At 43.8% G+C, this 18,648-nt stretch overlaps 1 protein-coding gene across 2 annotated transcripts in view; it reads left to right on the top strand.

Moving 5' to 3' along the window:
* Positions 1-18,648, top strand: part of NOL6 (nucleolar protein 6) — a 105,068-nt gene that overhangs the window by 42,546 nt on the left and 43,874 nt on the right. For both annotated transcript variants that reach the window (XM_067464679.1, XM_067464678.1), the window contains exons 17-20: positions 797-914; positions 6,692-6,846; positions 13,071-13,234; positions 16,984-17,136. In XM_067464679.1, coding sequence (XP_067320780.1) covers positions 797-914; positions 6,692-6,846; positions 13,071-13,234; positions 16,984-17,136 — 590 coding nt within the window. The remainder of the gene's footprint in view (positions 1-796; positions 915-6,691; positions 6,847-13,070; positions 13,235-16,983; positions 17,137-18,648) is intronic.

The following is an 18,648-nucleotide window of genomic DNA, read 5'->3' as shown; positions in this document are numbered from 1 at the left end:
TACCAGTCCTTAATCATCAATTTCTTTGCACCGGATTAACCGAATGCTTGTTTGAACATCCATGTCTTCAATCTTTTCCGAAACACCATCAGCGAGGGGGCTGATCTTACCTCTATGGGGAGGGCGTTCCAAAGCCGAGGGGCCACCACAGAAAAGGCCCTGTCTCTCATTCCTGCAAGCCGCACCTGTGAAGCAGGCAGGATGGAGAGCAGAGCCTCCCCAGACGATCTTAGGGTTCTGGTGGGCTGATAGGCCGAGATACGTTCGGATAGGTAAGTTGGGCCAGAACCGTTTAGGGCTTTAAAGGCCAACGCCAGCACCTTGAATTGGGCCCGGTAGCAGATCGGCAGCCAGTGGAGATGGTGCAGCAGAGGAGTTGTATGCTCCCTGCGCTCCGCTCCCGTTAGTATCATGGCTGCCGCCCGTTGGACTTATTGGAGCTTCCGAGCCGTCTTCAAGGGCAACCCCACGTAGAGAGCGTTGCAGTAGTCAAGACGGGATGTAACCAGAGCGTGGACTACCGTGGCCAAGTCAGGAATAATAATGTTTGGAATAATATGGAACATCCGAAGTCAATATGTAGATGTCTAATTGCAAAATCTTCTTCTTCTTTCCACGGCTATGTGTATTCTTTGCCTGTTGTGCAGTTTTAATGAACTAATCAAGGTATTAGCATAAAGCGGACTTCACAAGTTTGGAATCAGTTTTATGGTCAGCGTGGCTTCTCTTGCGTTGGTAGGACTAATCTGAGGGTGCATTGCCTTGACCGTTTCTTTCCTCTGTGCACATTTCCCAGGTTTTCCCTCCTGTTCCCGTGAAGCCGGATTACGCCTATCACGCCAGGATCAAGGACCCCGAATCCCTGTTGCCCTTGGCTGAGAAACCCTGCCCGGCTTATATCGCCCCAATGAAAGGCAAGGAAGGGGGTTCATTGGGGTTGTGTTTGCTCACAGCAGAGGGGTAGGAACTAGCTGACATCCTCGGTAGACATCTTCCTCCTTGTTTTATAAGACACTAGCTTGGGGACCCAGCGGTGCCAGGTAATAATAATAATTATAATAATTATATATATATATATATATATATATATATATATATATATATATATATGCGCTGTGCATAATGAGTACCTTAAAAACAAAAGAACCAATGAACGAAATCACACCAAGTTTGGCAACAAAACATCTCACTACACAAGGAGTGACTATCACTCAAAAAATTATGATTTTGTCATTTGGGAGTTGTAGTTGCTGGGATTTATAGTTCACCTATAATCAAAGAGTATTCTGAACTCCACCAACGATGGAATTGAACCAAACTTGGCACACAGGCCTCCCATGACCAACAGAAAATACTAGCAACATTTAGGGGGCATTGACCTTGAACATTGACCTTTGGGAGTTGTAGTTCACCTACATCCAGAGAGCACTGTGGACTCAAACAATGATGGATCTGGACCAAATTTATTGGCACAAATATTCCGTATGCCCAAATATGAACACAGATGGAGTTTGGGCGAAATAGACCTTGGCATTTGGGAGTTGTAGTTACTGGGATTTATAGTCACCTACAATCAAAGACTATTCTGAATGAACCCCACGAATGACAGAACTGGGACAAACTTCCCACACAGAACCCCCATGACCGACAGAAAATACTTAAGGCCTTCCAGTTCAACTCCCTTCCCCAGGGCAAGAAAACGTAATCAAAGCCCTCCTGACAGAGAGCCATCCAGCCATATAGATATATATGATTCACACACAGAGAGATAAAGTATTATAGATTTGAAAGGGACTCCTAAAGATGGACAATTATATGTTGCCTGTTCCAGAGTAGGCAAACCAGACAACCTCTACGTCAACACTGTCAAAGAAACATCAAGAAATACTGTTTACCCACAGACATGAAGACATTACATATATTAGAAGCCAACACTTTCTAATTACTTTATTTTCCATATCACCAGACTGGGCCACAGCAACGCGTGGCAGTGGACCGCTAGTAATATAATAAAGACACAGAGAAGCCATTGAAATACACAAACATGTGGACAATTTCAACAGAAAGGGGGAAACCATGAAAATGAACAAGATCTGGCTACCAGTATTAAAAAATTCTAAAATTGCAACAGCAAAAACAGCAGAGAGGAAACAGGCAGGGACATCTAATTACCTTTCAAGAAGAGTTTGCTCCAGGCACAGTCAGCCCATTGTATGCTAATCAAGGTGGTCAGTTGAAATATTCACACCTTGCCCAACTGACGAAAGTCCTTTGTCTCACCTTAGTCATTCCACAGATATATAAACCCCCTTTTCCCCAGTTCCAACAGACCTCCCCTCTGAGGATGCTTGCCATAGATGCAGGCGAAACGTCAGGAGAAATGCCTCTAGAACATGGCCATATAGCCCGGAATAACCCACAAGAACCTAATATAATAAACTTTATATCCCGCCACCATCTCCCCAAAGTGGACTCGGGGCGGCTAACATGAGGCCAAACCCAAAATTAATACAGCAAAATGAGACACAAAACAACAAAAAATTAAACACAACAAAATGCATAATAATAATAATAATAACAATAACAACTTTATTTGTACCCCACTACCATCTCCCCAAGGGACTCGGTGCGCTTACAAGAGGCCAAGCCCACAGAGGCAATAACAAACCATCAATACAAACACTTAAAAAATAAAAATAAAAATAAAACTCAAAACAAAAAATACACAATAAGCAATAACAATAATAATATACAGCATTTTAAAACCTATGTATGCATAATGTAACACAATAAAATAAACAGGTTATTAAATAAAATAAAAGCTTATTCGAAGAAGGCATTGTTTGTTTTGGGATGTTAGGTATTATCACTGAAATTTGGTCCAGATCCATCGTTGACTGGCTTCATTTCTCTCTGGATGAGGGTGAACTACAATTCCCAGTTTCCCAGGGCAATCGCCTCCATACCCTGAGAGTATTTACAGTTGTACTATAATATAAATGGGTTCCTGAATGAAATGCATACAACAAAAATACTACTTGTATAACATAAACAATAATATAATTCAACCACAGTATATAAACATGCTGCACTGTTAACCTCACAGCGACAACAAACATTATGGTGCAAATTTTTAGTACAGTCGTATCTTCTTATAAGTAGCTTGTGGATCAGCCGTCCACAACCGGTTTCGGCCTACCTCAGGCCTTCTTCTGGTGGACTGAAATTAATGTATAAATCAATGTTTTACTCCAGTAGCATACATATAGAACATCTGCATCATTAAATATCATAAGTTACAACACATTTAAGTACTTACAAAGTTATACACTTGAACAAATTCTCCTCAGGGGATACAGATATTTTTGAGTCAGTGGTATCTACATCAAAGGAACGAAATGTGGCTATGAGAGTTTGAAAATTACTATGTTGAAAATTATTATATTGTAGAAATACTTAATATTCAAGTATTTTACACATTAAGAAATTAATAAAGTCTTCACACTTGTTATTACATCAATATTTGTTGAACATATCCATTAAATACCATAAGTTACAACACATTTGAATACTTACAAAATTAGGAGAACAAACTCTCAAGTGTATAATTTTGTAAGTATTCAAATGCGTTGTAACTTATGGTATTTAATGGATATGTTCAACAAATATTGATGTAATAACAAGTGTGAAGACTTTACTAATTTCTTAATGTGTAAAATTGTCAAGACCCAGGCGGACCAACGAGGCAAAACAGCAGCTAAAGAGTTAACAGAAGGTCTTTATGTCAAATTAACAGTTCAAAAGGCTCTTAACAGAAGGCTCTTAACAGCAGAGCTGGTAAACAAAAGAGTCTGCTGCTGGCAGGAATGTAAACAAATCCGCAGCCCAGGCAGTCTGGGCTGCAAAAAGGAAAGCTGGCAAACAGTTCACAATAAACACAGAATAAAGTCAGTCCAAGAAATCACTAGGCAATAAACAGCATGAGGAGCGGTCCGACGATGTCACAGGAGATAGGCAGAAGCGAAGAATGGTCAAGACGGTCCAAGGGTCAGGGCAGGAGACAAGACTCACGATTCCAAGCCAAGCAAAGTCATCAGCACGATCGCGAAGACACGATTCTGGATGCAAGGACTCAAGGCAAGAGTTAGCAGCAAGATGCACAGGTACACGACACTTTGAACTCTGCAACAAGATGGACCCAAGGCTACTCCTTAAATCCCATCAGAATCACTAGATTCACCTCCAGGTGCCTCTAGTTCCACAGGTGAACTGCGTTCTCTCCACTGCTGCCAGTCTGCGCTCCGAGCTGCATCCTGCGAAGCAGTATCCGAAACCCATGGGTCTGTGAATCCTTGGAACTCATCGCTGGAAGTTGGAACATTAACCACATCCAAAACCTCCTGAACCCTGGTCCAGTCCAGCTCTTCATCCTCACTGTCAGACTCATCGCTATCTGCTATGTCTTTAAGACGCTTGGAAATGGATTCCTCATCACTGTCTGAACTGCGTGCTACTCGCTTTACACCACGGTAATCCTCTACCTCCATTTCCTCACGAGTAAACCCCTGAAAGTCTTCCTCATCAGTAGACTCTAAGAACAAGTCCCTAATGCGCTTCAGCTGTTGCTGAGCCTCTTCCTCTTCCAAGCCTCGTTTCCTCCTACTAGCACTAGAAGATACCTGAGGCACACGCTGAGTTACAACAAAAATACTTGTACTAAAAATGTGCACCATATTGTTTGTTGTCGCTGTGAGGTTAACAGTGCAGCATGTTTATATACTGTTGTTGAATTATATTATTGTTTATGTTATACAAGTGGTATTTTTGTTGTATGCAGTATTTACAGTTGGCCATGTTGGGTCTGTGTGCCAAGTTTGGTCCAGATTTGTCGTTGGCTGGATTCAAGGCTCTCTGGATAAGGGTGAACTACAACTCCCAGTCTGAGGTCAATGTTCTGTTTTTGTGTTTTGTGGTCCTAGATGTTCTGTTTTTGTGTTTTGTGGTGTTTGTGGAGGATACTGCCAGGGTTTGGGCTACATGTTCATGGCGCTCACTATAACCTACAATGTCAGTAGAGGGAGGGACATAGGTGTCTCCTGCTCAGTGGGAACCATAGCTGTTTGTGGAGGCTAGAGTATTTGTGTAAGTGGACACCTCCACCACATACATATTTTCACTTTTATTATGTGTATAGATAGATGGTTGGAATTCTTCCATCCTCCAGATCGTTGGACTACAACTCCCAGCCTTAATGTATGTCCTGGCTGCTGAGAGTTAGAGTCCAATGACATCTGGAGGGCCGTGCAATTCCTGACCTTTTCATAGGGTCACATTTCGGTTGCAACTTGGTTGTCTCTCTGGTGTCAACATTCTCCCCCACCAACGGCGGTTTCCTGTTTTACAAGCGAAGAGGGAAGATTCGAGGGACTTGAAATCATGCACGTACACACACGTTTGTGGTCAGTGTCCGCTTCTGGCAGGTCAGCACATTGGAAGGGAGTTGGGCTTAGCCAATAAAGTGACCTCAACATGAGAGGGCAAGACCAGCTGACGAGTGAGGAGACATTCCGCAAGCGTTGAAATAAGGCCTATAGGCAGTACCCGAGTTACAAACATCCGACTTGCAAATGACTCATAGTTAAGAACGGAGGTGAGATAACAAGAAGTGAGAGAAATCTATCCCTCAGAAGGGAAATCCACTCCTGAAAGAGTTATTATCACGGGGGAAAGGTGTCTCCACTGGAGCTTTGTCCCTAATCCTTGTTTCCACAACAAGCCAAACTTCTCACAAGGACAGAAAGTGAGGCAGAATCTTCTGAACAAGGGCACAGGCAGCAAAGGGGTGTTGACTCTTCCCTATGCAACCCAAAGCTCATATGCATGTGTATGTGCCGCATACACATATATGTAAGGTCGCAGGCTCGAGTCTGAGGAGGGGGGTGAGCTCCCGCTGTCAGCCCCAGCTTCTGCCAACCTAACAATTCGAAAACATGCAAATATGAGTAGATCAATAGGTACCACTCTGGCGGGAAGGTAATGGTGCTCCATGCAGACATGCTGGCCACATGACCTTGGAAGTGTCTATGGATAATGCCGGCTCCTTGGCTTTAGAAATAGAGATGAGCACCAACCCCCAGAATCGGACACGACTAGACTTAATGTCAGAGGAAAACCTTTACCTTTTCCTATGTGTGTCTATACATATATATATCGTCTTGTAGCGAGCCACCCATGGAAGCAGAAGAGCGGCAGTGGGTAGTGTTGACAAGGGGAGGTGAAGGCTGTCAATTGCATAATGCCTGTCTTGAAGATTATTGGTGCCAAGGCAATATGGCAGTGATGACTGGGAAACTCAGTGCCGTTGCACTGGTGATTTTCCTAGCTTCCCTTGCAAGTGCTTGGTGTCAGTGACCCCTCCAAAGCCATACCAAAATGGTGAATTAAGTCCCCTGCAACAAAGGGTTTGTGGATTTCATGCATATAGAAGCTGAATGAATGGGGCATAAGAGAGAGATGTTTATAGAGATTGCAGTTGCTCATTCACATCCTAATTTTGAGAAGAATCAATAGGTCGCTGTGGGACCCCCCCCCCCCCCCCCGAGAGCTTTGCATCTGATCCAGGTTTGATTGGGTTTCGTTGTTTATCACTTTGTTGGTCCTTTGTTACTCATGTTCTTGGGTTTCCTTCTAGTGCTGTGCCACATGGAGGGCAGTGGCCAGTGGCCTCAAGACAGGGAAGCCATTAAGCGCATCAAAGCCGCTTTCCAGCTGCAACTGGCAGAACTCCTCAAACAGCAGCACCACCTGCTCTGTCGGCCGGCTCCCACCCACACTGATGTCTTCAAGGTAAGCGGGTTGGATCAGGTGCCATTGTTGCACTCCAGAACAGGAAATAGCCCCTCTGACTATAAACACACCACACGTTGAATGAAGGAACAAGCTTAGCAAAAAAGCCAGTAGAAATAAATGCTTGTAAAGATAGATAAGATTCCAAAAAGCAATAAAGTATTCAAAGGCAGCAAGATAAAACAGTGTCCAAATGTAGCCATCAAAAGCAATGTCCAAAAAGCATGAAAATACAATCCAAGGCAATGATTATCCAGACAGGAATCAAACAAGAAGCAAGAACCGACCAGACACTGCTAGTCAACTTGAAAGGCTAGAGAAATCCATGAAGACGAGACCACTTCCATGAGGCTTGTGCTTGGTTTCCAAACGATGCCTGATCTGACAAGATTCTCTAAAGGCAAACCTTAAATCCCAAAAAAACTGGTTTCATTTTCCTCCAGTCTTTGACCTTAACTGACAAATTATTTTGGATCTACATAAACATTGGGCCTCTTGTCGATTCTGGCTAATCTCCAGCCACCGACTCTGCTTATTTGACTCATTAACTTTACCAGGTGTCAGACTGTTTTCCAAATTAGAATGACAAGGAGAGGGAGTAAACCCTTCTCTTGACAGAAACATTCTCATGAGAATCTGCCCTTTGCACCGAAACCTCTCTGTCAGTGTCTGCATGAAACTCATTGACCAAAGTGTCTCCATCTTGCACCTCAGAGTCAGTCCCAGCATCCCCCACATCAGATGCAACAGGAGACTGATTTCCCTCCTCGTTACCCACATCAGACATAGAAATATCAGGAGATTGAAACACAATCACAGGTTCAATCACAGGCTGAGTCCCAACAGCCATTGGATCAGAACTTGTCCTTGTTGTTGCTGTTACTCGTTGAATCATTGGAAGAGACTACAAGAGCCTTCCAGTCCAATTCCCTTTCATGTAGGAATACACATATATATAAATAAAATGTAATGTTTGTTTGTGGATGAATTGACACCAAATTTGGACACCTATCAGGCTAGTGAGTGACCATTACTCATACAAACACTGAAAAACACAGCGAAAGAGATAATTCATTTATACCCCGCCTCCATCTCCCCCAACGGGGACTCAGGACGGCCTACATAAGGCCATGCCCATCAATACAGTAAACACAATATAAACACAAAACACAACAGCAAATCAGAAAATAAATTACATAAGATGCAAAACCAATATAAATAAGCGACACAGCAGCATAAAATCAAACATTAAAACACAAATGATCACACTGGGCAGGGCCAAATTCAAAGATAAAAATTTTAAAATACTGGGAGATAGGACAATGTAAAAATCCGAGGTGTAAATGTTTCAACTGACCACCTTGATTAGCATTTGATGGTCCGGCAGTTGTTTGGTGTGGCTTGTTAGTGCCTGGGGCAATCTTTTGTTGAGAGGTGATTAGATGTCCCAGATTGTTTCATCTCTGTTTTTCTGCTGTTGTAATTTCAGAGGGTTTTTTTTTCCAATACTCGTAGTCAGATTTTGTTCATTTTCATGGTTTCCTCCTTTCTGTTGAAATTTAAAAAACTCTAAAATTACAACAGCAAAACAACAGAGAGGAAACAATCAGGACATCTAATCACCTCTCAACAAAAGATTGCCCCAAGCACTGCCAGGCCATCAAATGCTAATCAAGGTGGTCAGTTCAAACATTCACACCTAGCTCCAACAGACAAGAGTCCTTTGTCCCACCCTGGTCATTCCACAGATATATAAACCCATTTTCCTAGTTCCAACAGACCTTACTACCTCTGAGGATGCTTGCCACAGATGCAGGCAAAACGTCAGGAGAGAATGCCTCTAGACCATGGCCATATAGCCTGAAAAAACCCACAACAACCCAAATAAATAAATGCTGCATTTGGTGGTCCCTATGGAGACTTCTAGTCCACGTCTGCATAGTATATGGTAGACTCCTACAGAGGTGGGAGGATCCCTCTTGTCCTCTTATGGGGACACTTTAATTAGGAGTGTATTGTGTGTCTCTGTGCTTCGGATGGTTGGATTAGATGCCAACGCTTCCTTCCAGCTCTCAATTTCTCTGCATTTCCTACTTTGGAAGGTAGTTCACAGAATTTCTAGATTGGGCGAAAGTTGCCACTTGGGACTATGTGTGCTAGAAAGCCATGAGTTCTGGGTAATAGAAAGTAGTTGCTTTTCCCATCGTCTGATTGTGGCCAGGATCCCGACACTCCCTTCCAATGAATTCAGATTTCCAGTGAAACAAACTCAACATTTTCCCCAGAATTGGAAGTCCAAAGAATTAATCTTCCCTTATCCATTACTGTCTCCAGGACCAGTGGATTCAAGCAGCCAATTTCCCATCTTCTGATGGTGACTCAAAGAATTCAAAACGATCTTGACAGATTAGAGAGATGGGCCAAAACTAACAAAATGAAGTTCAACAGTGACAAATGTAAGATACTCCACTTTGGCAGAAAAAATGAAATGCAAAGATACAGAATGGGGGACAATGCCTGGCTCGAGAGCAGTACGTGTGAAAAAGATCTTGGAGTCCTCGTGGACAACAAGTTAAACATGAGCCAACAATGTGATGTGGCGGCAAAAAAAGCCAATGGGATTTTGTCCTGCATCAATAGGAGCCTAGTGTCTAGATCTAGGGAAGTAATGCTACCCCTCTATTCTGCTTTGGTTAGACCACATCTGGAATATTTTGTCCAATTCTGGGCACCACAATTCAAGAGAGATATTGACAAGCTGGAATGTGTCCAGAGGAGGGCGACTAAAATGATCAAGGGTCTGGAGAACAAACCCTATGAAGAGCGGCTTAGGGAACTGGGCATGTTTAGCCTGAAGAAGAGAAGGATGAGAGGAGATATGATAGCCATGTATAAATATGTGAGAGGAAGCCACGGGGAGGAGGGAGCAAGCTTGTTTTCTGCTTCCTTGGAGACTAGGACGCGGAACAATGGCTTCAAACTACAAGAGAGGAGATTCCATCTGAACATTAGGAAGAACTTCCTGACTGTGAGAGCCGTTCAGCAGTGGAACTCTCTGCCCCGGAGTGTGGTGGAGGCTCCTTCTTTGGAAGCTTTTAAGCAGAGGCTGGATGGCCATTTGTCAGGGGTGATTTGAATGCAATATTCCTGCTTCTTGGCAGAATGGGGTTGGACTGGATGGACCACGAGGTCTCTTCCAACTCTTGGATTCTATGATTCTATGACTCAGACCAGTTGTGCTTGCACTCTGGTGAATCTGAATCTGGTCGGAAGCAGATCCAGTGTTTTTCACTAGATTTGGCTGGCTGTTTGAATCCGGTTGACTGCCTTCCCACCTTCCCTGCGTGTGTTTCCTCTGCGGTTGGTCTCAGCCTGAATCATTTTGAAAGGACTCCAAGTTTGTTTTCCGTGGTGTTGTTTACTTCCTCATGTGGCACAAATTTGACGCAAAGAGGGTGACTCTGCTAAAACTGTGATTTGCAAACTTGGGTTTTTGGTTCCCTTCCAAGGCTACGCTTCTCCTGAACATTAAAAAAAATGTATATGGAGGAAGGCCTTTTGTGTGTGTTTTTGTGCAGCAGAAAATTGGGTGAGGGAAGAATTGGATACGTCTTTAGCAGAGTTGCACACGGCGACTTTGGCCTCCCGCAGCGCCTTGGCCTAGAAGAGTGCTGGTCTCTCCAGCAAGCTGTACACAAACCCCACTTTGGCCTCCTCATTTGGGAAATCTGCTGCACGCACGTGGAAATAAGCATCACACTGTCCTAGGAAGTTCTTCACGTGCTGGCTCTCTCCAGAGAATTTGCTTGGCATGGCTATGGGGGTTTTCACTGCTTGAGCTGCAGGAGCCAAAGCTGCAATCTGCTGTTGTAGAGTCTGCACCTGTTGTTGTTGGATTCATGGTGGCTGGTGTTAGCAAGGATTTTGAAGGGGGTCAGTCCAAACTGTTGCAACTCAGTGTTGCAATCCAGAGCAGGGAACGAGGCCCTAAGATAACTATCCACCACACTTGTCTGTGAAAAACAATCCTTTTTTATTGAAGAAAAATGGTTACAAAATAAAGGAAAAATGCAAGTCAAAAGCCACAGCAAAATCAGCAAACATGAATTTAAATGGACAAAGCAAAACCAAAAGCCTCACTGGGAAATACTGGAATCTGTTAGCAATCCACTAACCGTACTTGATATCCTAGAAATCTTCCCAGACTATGGCCAGAGAACCGGGAGAACTGCCAAGGTTTTCATCAATTCTGAAACGATGCCTGAACTGAGGCAATCATTCCGGCGTATTGCAATTAAAACTCAAGAATTGGTTCTGTGAACCGCCCTTCTGTTTTGAAGCCAATGTTTTTAATTCTTGAATTCGGGAGGATTGACGCAAACTGAGTGATTTACTTCTGTCTTCCCAAATTTGGCCCCTTCTGTTGTCATTACAGTTAACAGGTGCAGAAGGGAGGGAAAGTTCAAGGTCTCCCTCTGAAACATTCTCATGAACACTGGTACTTTCATTTTCCAAATCTACAGAAGTTCCTTCCTCACTAATTTCAGGAACATTGGCATTTTCCAAACCTACAGCAGTTTCTTCCTCACTAATTTCAGGAGCATTGGCATCAAGAGGTACATTTCCACTAGCATCAGTAAATATACTTTCATTAGCATCAGGAGGAACAAACAGAGAATCAGGTTCAAGTTCAAACTCAGGCTGAACCCCAACACTCAGGGTAGTTTTCACCTTGCTCCAGACACCACCACACCAAGGCTGTAGGTTTTTGTAGTTTATTGAGAAAAACAAAATCAAAACAAAGAAATAGAAATGCAAAAGTTCCATAGGCAAAACAGAGACTTAAATGTAAAGGCAAAGTTTCCAAAATCCAAAGGCAAAAACATGAAGCATAATCCCTTAGCAATGGTCAAACAAAAGTCTATGGAAAACAGTTGAAAACAAGACCCAAATCCCATACTCAGGAAACCAGAAGCGTGCTGCGAAAAGCCAAGGAAAATCTCCAGAAGTTAACATGGGAAGAGCAATGTTGGACTGACAACTACTGCCTGTCGGCTACAAGACTAAATACCCTTTGCGAACATGAAAGCATTGCGTTGACCTTGGGCACCTTTGGCTTCTCGCTTGCTGGCCAAGTGAGTGCTTCTCCGAAGCCTTAATTGCAAACGATCTTGTCTGTTCATTAATTCATTATCTGCAAGGCTATGCAACCCCTTAGCTGAGTCCAGCTGGGACAGATCTTCCACCTGGCTGTGTGGGATTTCACTCTCGCTATCAGTTTTTCTAACTGCAGGAACATTCTTTTCCCTGGGGAACTGACTTGTAGTTTCTCCTTCAGCAGCCACACTATCAGCCCCATCTAAAACAAGTACAGGAATCTGTAAACCATCAGTCTCCTCATCATCCTGTAGGAAATCAGACTCAGAAGGCCCAAAATCAGGCTCAGAAGGCCCAAACAGCTTAGCATCAGACTCAGAGTCAAGCTGAGTCACAACAGAATGTATTTTACTAGAACAGACATGGGCCAACTTCGATCCTCCCTCCAGATGTTTTGGAGGGACTCAGAACAGCTAACAGCAAGAATTCAAAGCTAAACAATAAATAACATGTTAAAACAACATACATAACACAATAGGTTGAAATACATACAAGACTAAAATACATATAAAACCATTTGCCGAGTTAAAAACAAAGTCCAACTCAGTCGGCACATTGTGGTCCAATAACTTTAGTCTTTACCGGTCTCCGTCGTCACTCTGTAAATGTCTGATTCCAAAGCCAGGATTTCAATTGCTTCCTGAAGGTCAGGAGGGAGGGGACAGACCTAACTTCATTCATTAGCTGTTTTTCTGGCATTGCAAATGGGTTGGTTGGTGGTTACTGGAAGAGCACTTTGGTTTTCTCAATGCTCAATGGCAGGCCTAGTTTCTCGTATGCTTCTGCGAAGCTGTCATATTGGATGAAGCAACAGCACCTCCCTGTGGCTGGAATCGAGCTTAACCTCTAGGCGCTGAAGTGGTAACTCCAAAAATACCTTTGTCTGTCAAAAAAACTGCATTGAATGTTTACTGTGTATGCTTACATTGTGATCCGCCCTAAGTCCCCTTCGAGGTGAGAAGGGCGGAATATAAATACTGTAAATAAATAAATAATAAGACACAACATCCTATTATTATTGAATCAGAATTGAAAGGCACCCCTGAATCTTCTGTTTCCCCCCTCAGGATGGCTATGTCTTCCGCCTCCAAGTGGCCTACCACCGAGAACCCCAGATCCTGAAGGAAGTGGTCACCCCAGAGGGCATGTTGAAGTACCAGGACAACCCAGAGTCCCAAGAGTTGGAGATGGAGACACAGCTCTTGCCGTTCTTGACCAGCTCCCTCCATGGGTAAGTGGGGATGGCTCCTTTTAGGTCAGGGTTTCTCAAATTCTAGTCCTCCAAGTTCTGGGACTTCAGCTCCCAGAAGCCCCCATCATCTGCTGAAGTTTCTGAGAATTGAAGTCTCAAATCTTGGAGAATGTTGGGGTTCAGCCTGTGTGTGAATCTGAACCTTATTCTCTGATTGTATTTCCTGATGCCAATGTAGATGTCAATGTGAATTCTGAGGCCAATTTAGATGATGATGGTTTGAGTAGTGAAAATCCTACAGCCTTGGAAAGTGAAAGTCAAAATTCCCATGAGAACATGCATTCCGAGCCGAGCGGAGAAGTTTCACTCCCTTTTCCTCCCAGTCTTAGTTCTCCAGAGAATCTGACACCTGGTCTGCCTAATGAGGATAGGCGGGGGCAGATTTGGCAGAGCCGGGGAGAAGCACAAAGTTTACGCAGGTCAGCCAGATTGAGAGAAATGCAAACAAAAACTTCAGGCGTGTCTCGCAATAGATTTCTCGGCCTTAAGTATGCCTGGCCTGAATGCAGCTTCAGACCAGGCATTGTTCCAGATTCATGTGCAAGCTTTTGCAGGTCTCCTGATTCAAGTGGCCTTGTTCCTCGGAGGTTTTCTAGTTGTTTCAAGTACGGTTAGTGGATTGCTAACAGGTTCCAGGATTCAGCAGTTTTGCTGTGGGTTTTATGATCTTGTTTATGGACATTTCTTGTTGCTGATTTTTACTGTGACTTTTTACCTTTGCATATTTCCTATATTTTGTATTCATCTTTCATCAATAAAAAATGATTGTTTTTCCTGAAGTCAAGTGTGGTGGATGGTTGTCTGAGGGTCCAGTTTCCTGCTCTGGGTTGCAACAGAGAACTAGAGTTTAGGAATCCCTGTTCTAGGCTGAAGTGGGCCAAGTACCTGTTCTGTCCCCCTGGGACATGGTCCAGATGAGCCTCTGGTATCTCCTTCCAACCAATTCTCATGGCACTTGTGTAGGAATGCAAGAAGCGAAGGCCAAGGAATGGAGAAGGTCCTTCTTTGTGGTCAGCTCTCAGAATCAGAGTTGCCAAACTGAAAGCTGGAGAGGGCCCACTATGTTACAAAATTAGAAAAATGTTCTATTCCTGGTTTGAAAGTATTATTTCCTGTTTAATTGTGCGGTCCGTACTTTGAAAGTCATTCTTCTGCCCCGGAAACTTCGTTTCTGTGGCTGCCACAAACCAGGTTGAATTGGTTGAGACTTGATAAGATATTCACTGAAAAACTAGAGCAAAATGTGCTGCAGGATGACGTCCCTCCCACAGAAACAAAGTTTTTACAGTTGAATAAATGTTTTCCAATGTTTTGATGAGGAAGGTTGAGAAACACTGACCTAGAAAGAACTTAATAATCAAATCCACCAATCACACTATGCAACACAATTTTTGTTCCCGGGTTATAAATATCATTTCCTAATTGGTTCTATTAGGAAATGATATTTATAACCCGGGAACAAAAATTGTGTTGCATAGTGTGATTGGCGGATTTGATTATTAAGTTCTTTCTAGGTCAGTGTTTCTCAACCTTCCTAATGCCATGACCCCATAATCCATTTCCTCATGTTGTGGTGACCTCCAACCATAAAATTATTTTAGTTGCTACTTCATAACTGCAATTTTTCCTACTGTTCTGAATCATAATGTAATATATCTGATATGCAGGATGTATTTTTATTCACTGGACCAAATTTGGCATAAATACCCGATATGTCCGCATTTGAACACCGGTGGGGTTGGGGATTGATTTTGTAGTTGCTGGGATTTATAGTTACAGTCAGAGAGCATTCTGAACTCCACCCATGATGGAATTGAACCAAACTTGGCACACAGAACTCCCATGACAAACAGAAAATACTGGAAGGATCTGGTGGGCATTGACCTTGAGTTTGGGTGTTGTAGTTCACCGACATCCAGAGCGCACTGTGGACTCAAACATTAATAGATCTGGTCCAAATACTCAATATGCCCAAATGTGAACACTGGTGGAGTTTGGGAAAAATATACCTCAGCATTTGGGAGTTGTAGTTGCTGGGATTTATAGTTCACCTACAATCAAAGATAGAATTGGGCCAAACTTCCCACAAAGAACCTCCATGACCAACAGAAAATACTGGAAGGATCTGGTGGGCATTGATCTTGAATTTGGGAGTTGTAGTTCACTGACATCCAATAATGGATCTGGACCAAACTTGGCACAAATACTCAATATGCCCAAATGTGAATCACTGGTGGAGTTTGGGGAAAATAGACCTTGACATTTGGGAGTTGTAGTTGCTGGGATTTATAGTTCACCTACAATCAAAGATAGAATTTGGCCAAACTTCCCACACAGAACTCCCATGACTAACAGAAAATACTGGAAGGATCTGGTGGGCATTGATCTTGAGTCTGGGAGTTGTAGTTCACCGACATCCAATAATGGATCTGGACCAAACTTGGCATAAATGCTCAATATGCCCAAATGTGAATCACTGGTGGAGTTTGGGGAAAATATACCTTGACATTTGAGAGTTGTAGTTGCTAGGATTTATAGTTTACCTACAATCAAAGAGCAGTCTGAACCCCAACAACGAAAAAATTGGGCCAAACTTCCAACACAGAACTCCCATGACCAACAGAAAATATGTTTTCTGATGGTTTTTGGTGACTCTCTGACACCTCCTTGCGACATCCTCAGAGGTCCCAACCAGGTTGAGAAACACTGATCTGGGTCGGTATTGTAGATTTTTTCGGGATATATGGCCATGGTCTAGAGGCATTCTCTCCTGACATTTCGCCTGCATCCATGGCAAGCATCCTCAGAGGCAGTGAGGTCTGTTGGAACTAGGAAAAAGGGTTTATATATCTGTGGAATGACCAGGGTGGGACAAAGGACTCTTGTCTGCTGGAGCTAGGTGTGAATATGTATTGTCAAAGGCTTTCATGGCCAGAATCACTTGGTTGTTGTAGGTATTTTTGGGCTATATGGCCATGCTCTAGAGGCATTCTCTCCTGACGTTTCGCTTGCATCCATGGCAAGCATCCTCAGAGGTAGTGAGGTCTGTTGGAACTAGGAAAGTGGGTTTATATATCTGTGGAATAACCACGGTGGGACAAAGGACTCTTGTCTGCTGGAGCTAGGTGTGAGCGTTTCAACTGACCAGCTTGATTAGCATATAATGGCCTGACAGTGCCTGGAGCAATCTTTTGTTGAGAGGTGATTAGATGTCCTTGTTTGCTTCCTCTCTGTTGTTGTGCTGTTGCAATTTTAGAGTTTTTTTAAATACTGGTAGCCAGATTTTTTTCATTTTCATGGTTTCCTCCTTTCTGTTGAAATTTTAAAAACTCTAAAATTACAACAGCAAAACAACAAAGAGGAAACAATCAGGGACATCTAATCACCTCTCAACAAAAGATTGCCCCAAGCACTGCCAGGCCATCAAATGCTAATCAAGGTTCTGTTGAAATTGTCAAGGTCATTCAGCTTGACTTTTTGATGAATGTCTATCATAAAACTCTTTGGGTGACATTGGACCAATTACATACATGAAATTAAATGGAGGTGACACTTTTCTTGCTTGAGATGCTTCCCCCATCGCACATCGCTTTTGCCTTTTGCAACAGAGTCCGGTAACAGAATCGTAGTCTTCTGCAACAGGAAAGGCTCCCGTTTCTACAGATAAACCTGGATACCTGTCCCAACCAACATGGGAATAACCTTTCTCCTTTTCTCATTCCGCGCAGCCTCCAGCAGCAGCATCCGGCCTTCAGCGGCACTTCCCGCCTGGCCAAGCGCTGGATCAGTGCCCAGCTGCTGAGCGGCAGCCTCTCGGAGGAATGCATAGATTTGGTGGCAGCTTCCCTCTTCTTGAGCCCAGCGCCGTTCACGGCCCCCAGGTAACCATGGAACGGACTCCCTTGGAGATACTTTTGGAAAGAAACATAGGGTTCATCTACACCAGGCATGGACCAACTTTGACCATCTCTCCAAGTGTTTTGCACTTCAACTCCTACAATTCCTAACAGCTGGTTATTTATTTATTTAGAGCTTTTATAACCTGGTCTTCTCAACCTCCGAAGAGGGACTCAGGCCGGCTTGTTGTTGTTGTTCATTCGTTCAGTCGTCTCCGACTCTTCGTGACCTCATGGACCAGCCCACGCCAGAGCTCCCTGTCGGCCGTCACCTCCCCCAGCTCCTTCAAGGTCAGTCCAGTCACTTCAAGGATGCTATCCATCCATCTTGCCCTTGGTCGGCCCCTCTTCCTTTTTCTTTCCACTTTTCCCAGCATCATTGTCTTCTCAGGCCGGCTAACAACAGAAAAGTTCATACACAAATAAGCTAAAACATAACAACATCATAATACATTAATACATTAAAATGCATTACAAAACAGATCAAATAATTACATACAGCCAAATTGTCAAGGTAAAATCACAAATTCATCACCATCTGCCGGTGTGGTCGGCTGTTATTGACTCGGTCATCATTCTGAGAATGCTATATCCCAGAGCCAAGATTTTACCAGCTTTCTGAAAGTCAGGAGGGAAGGGGCAGATCTAATCTCCATCAGGAGAGAGTTCCAGAGCCGAGGGGCCACCACCGAGAAGGCCCTGTCCCTCGTCCCCACCAGGCGCGATTGCGAAGGAGGTGGGACCGAGAGCAGGCCCCTCCAGAAGATCTTAACAACCTTGATGGTTCATAGGGGAAAATCCGTTTGGACAGGTAAACAGGGCCAGAGCCATTTAGGGATTTATAGGTCAGCACCAGCACTTTGAATTGTGCTTGGAAGCTAATAGGTAGCCAGTTGAGCTGACGCAGCAGAAGAGTAGTATGCTCCCTGTACCCCGCTCCTGTTAGTAATCTGGCTGCCATTTGTTGGACTAGTTGTAGCTTCCGGGCAGTCTTCAGAGGCAACCCCACGTAGAGAGCGTTGTAGTAGTCTATACGGGATGTAACCAGAGCATGGAACACCGTGGCCAAGTCAGACTTCCCAAGGTACGGGCGCAGCTGGCACACAAGTTTTAATTGTGCAAAAGCTCCCCTGACCACCGCCAAGACCCGGGGTTCCAGGCTAAGCAATGAGTCCAGGATCACTCCCAAGCTACGAACCTGTGTGCTTTGATTAACGTCCAAAGCACCTAGAGGGAGGGCCAAAGTTTGCCCATGCCTGTTATATCATGGCAAAATTGAGATGTGCAAAAATTATTTTCATCCATGGATGCAGAATCCATGGATACAGAGAGACGGCAGTACATTTCGAGCTGCTCCAACTCCACCCAACGTTGCTTCCCATGCCGCTGCTTTGTTCATCACCTCACAGATGCTGATGTGTGGCGTAATGTAACATAACAACGTGTAGTTCACGTTGGATCGGCCCACACACTGCCTTGCTAGGGAAAGAAAATGTT

This window comes from Anolis sagrei, chromosome 2 (genome assembly GCF_037176765.1).
Source record: "Anolis sagrei isolate rAnoSag1 chromosome 2, rAnoSag1.mat, whole genome shotgun sequence".
Classification (NCBI taxonomy): Eukaryota; Metazoa; Chordata; class Lepidosauria; order Squamata; family Dactyloidae; genus Anolis; species Anolis sagrei.
This window is presented reverse-complemented; position numbering and strand designations above follow the sequence as displayed.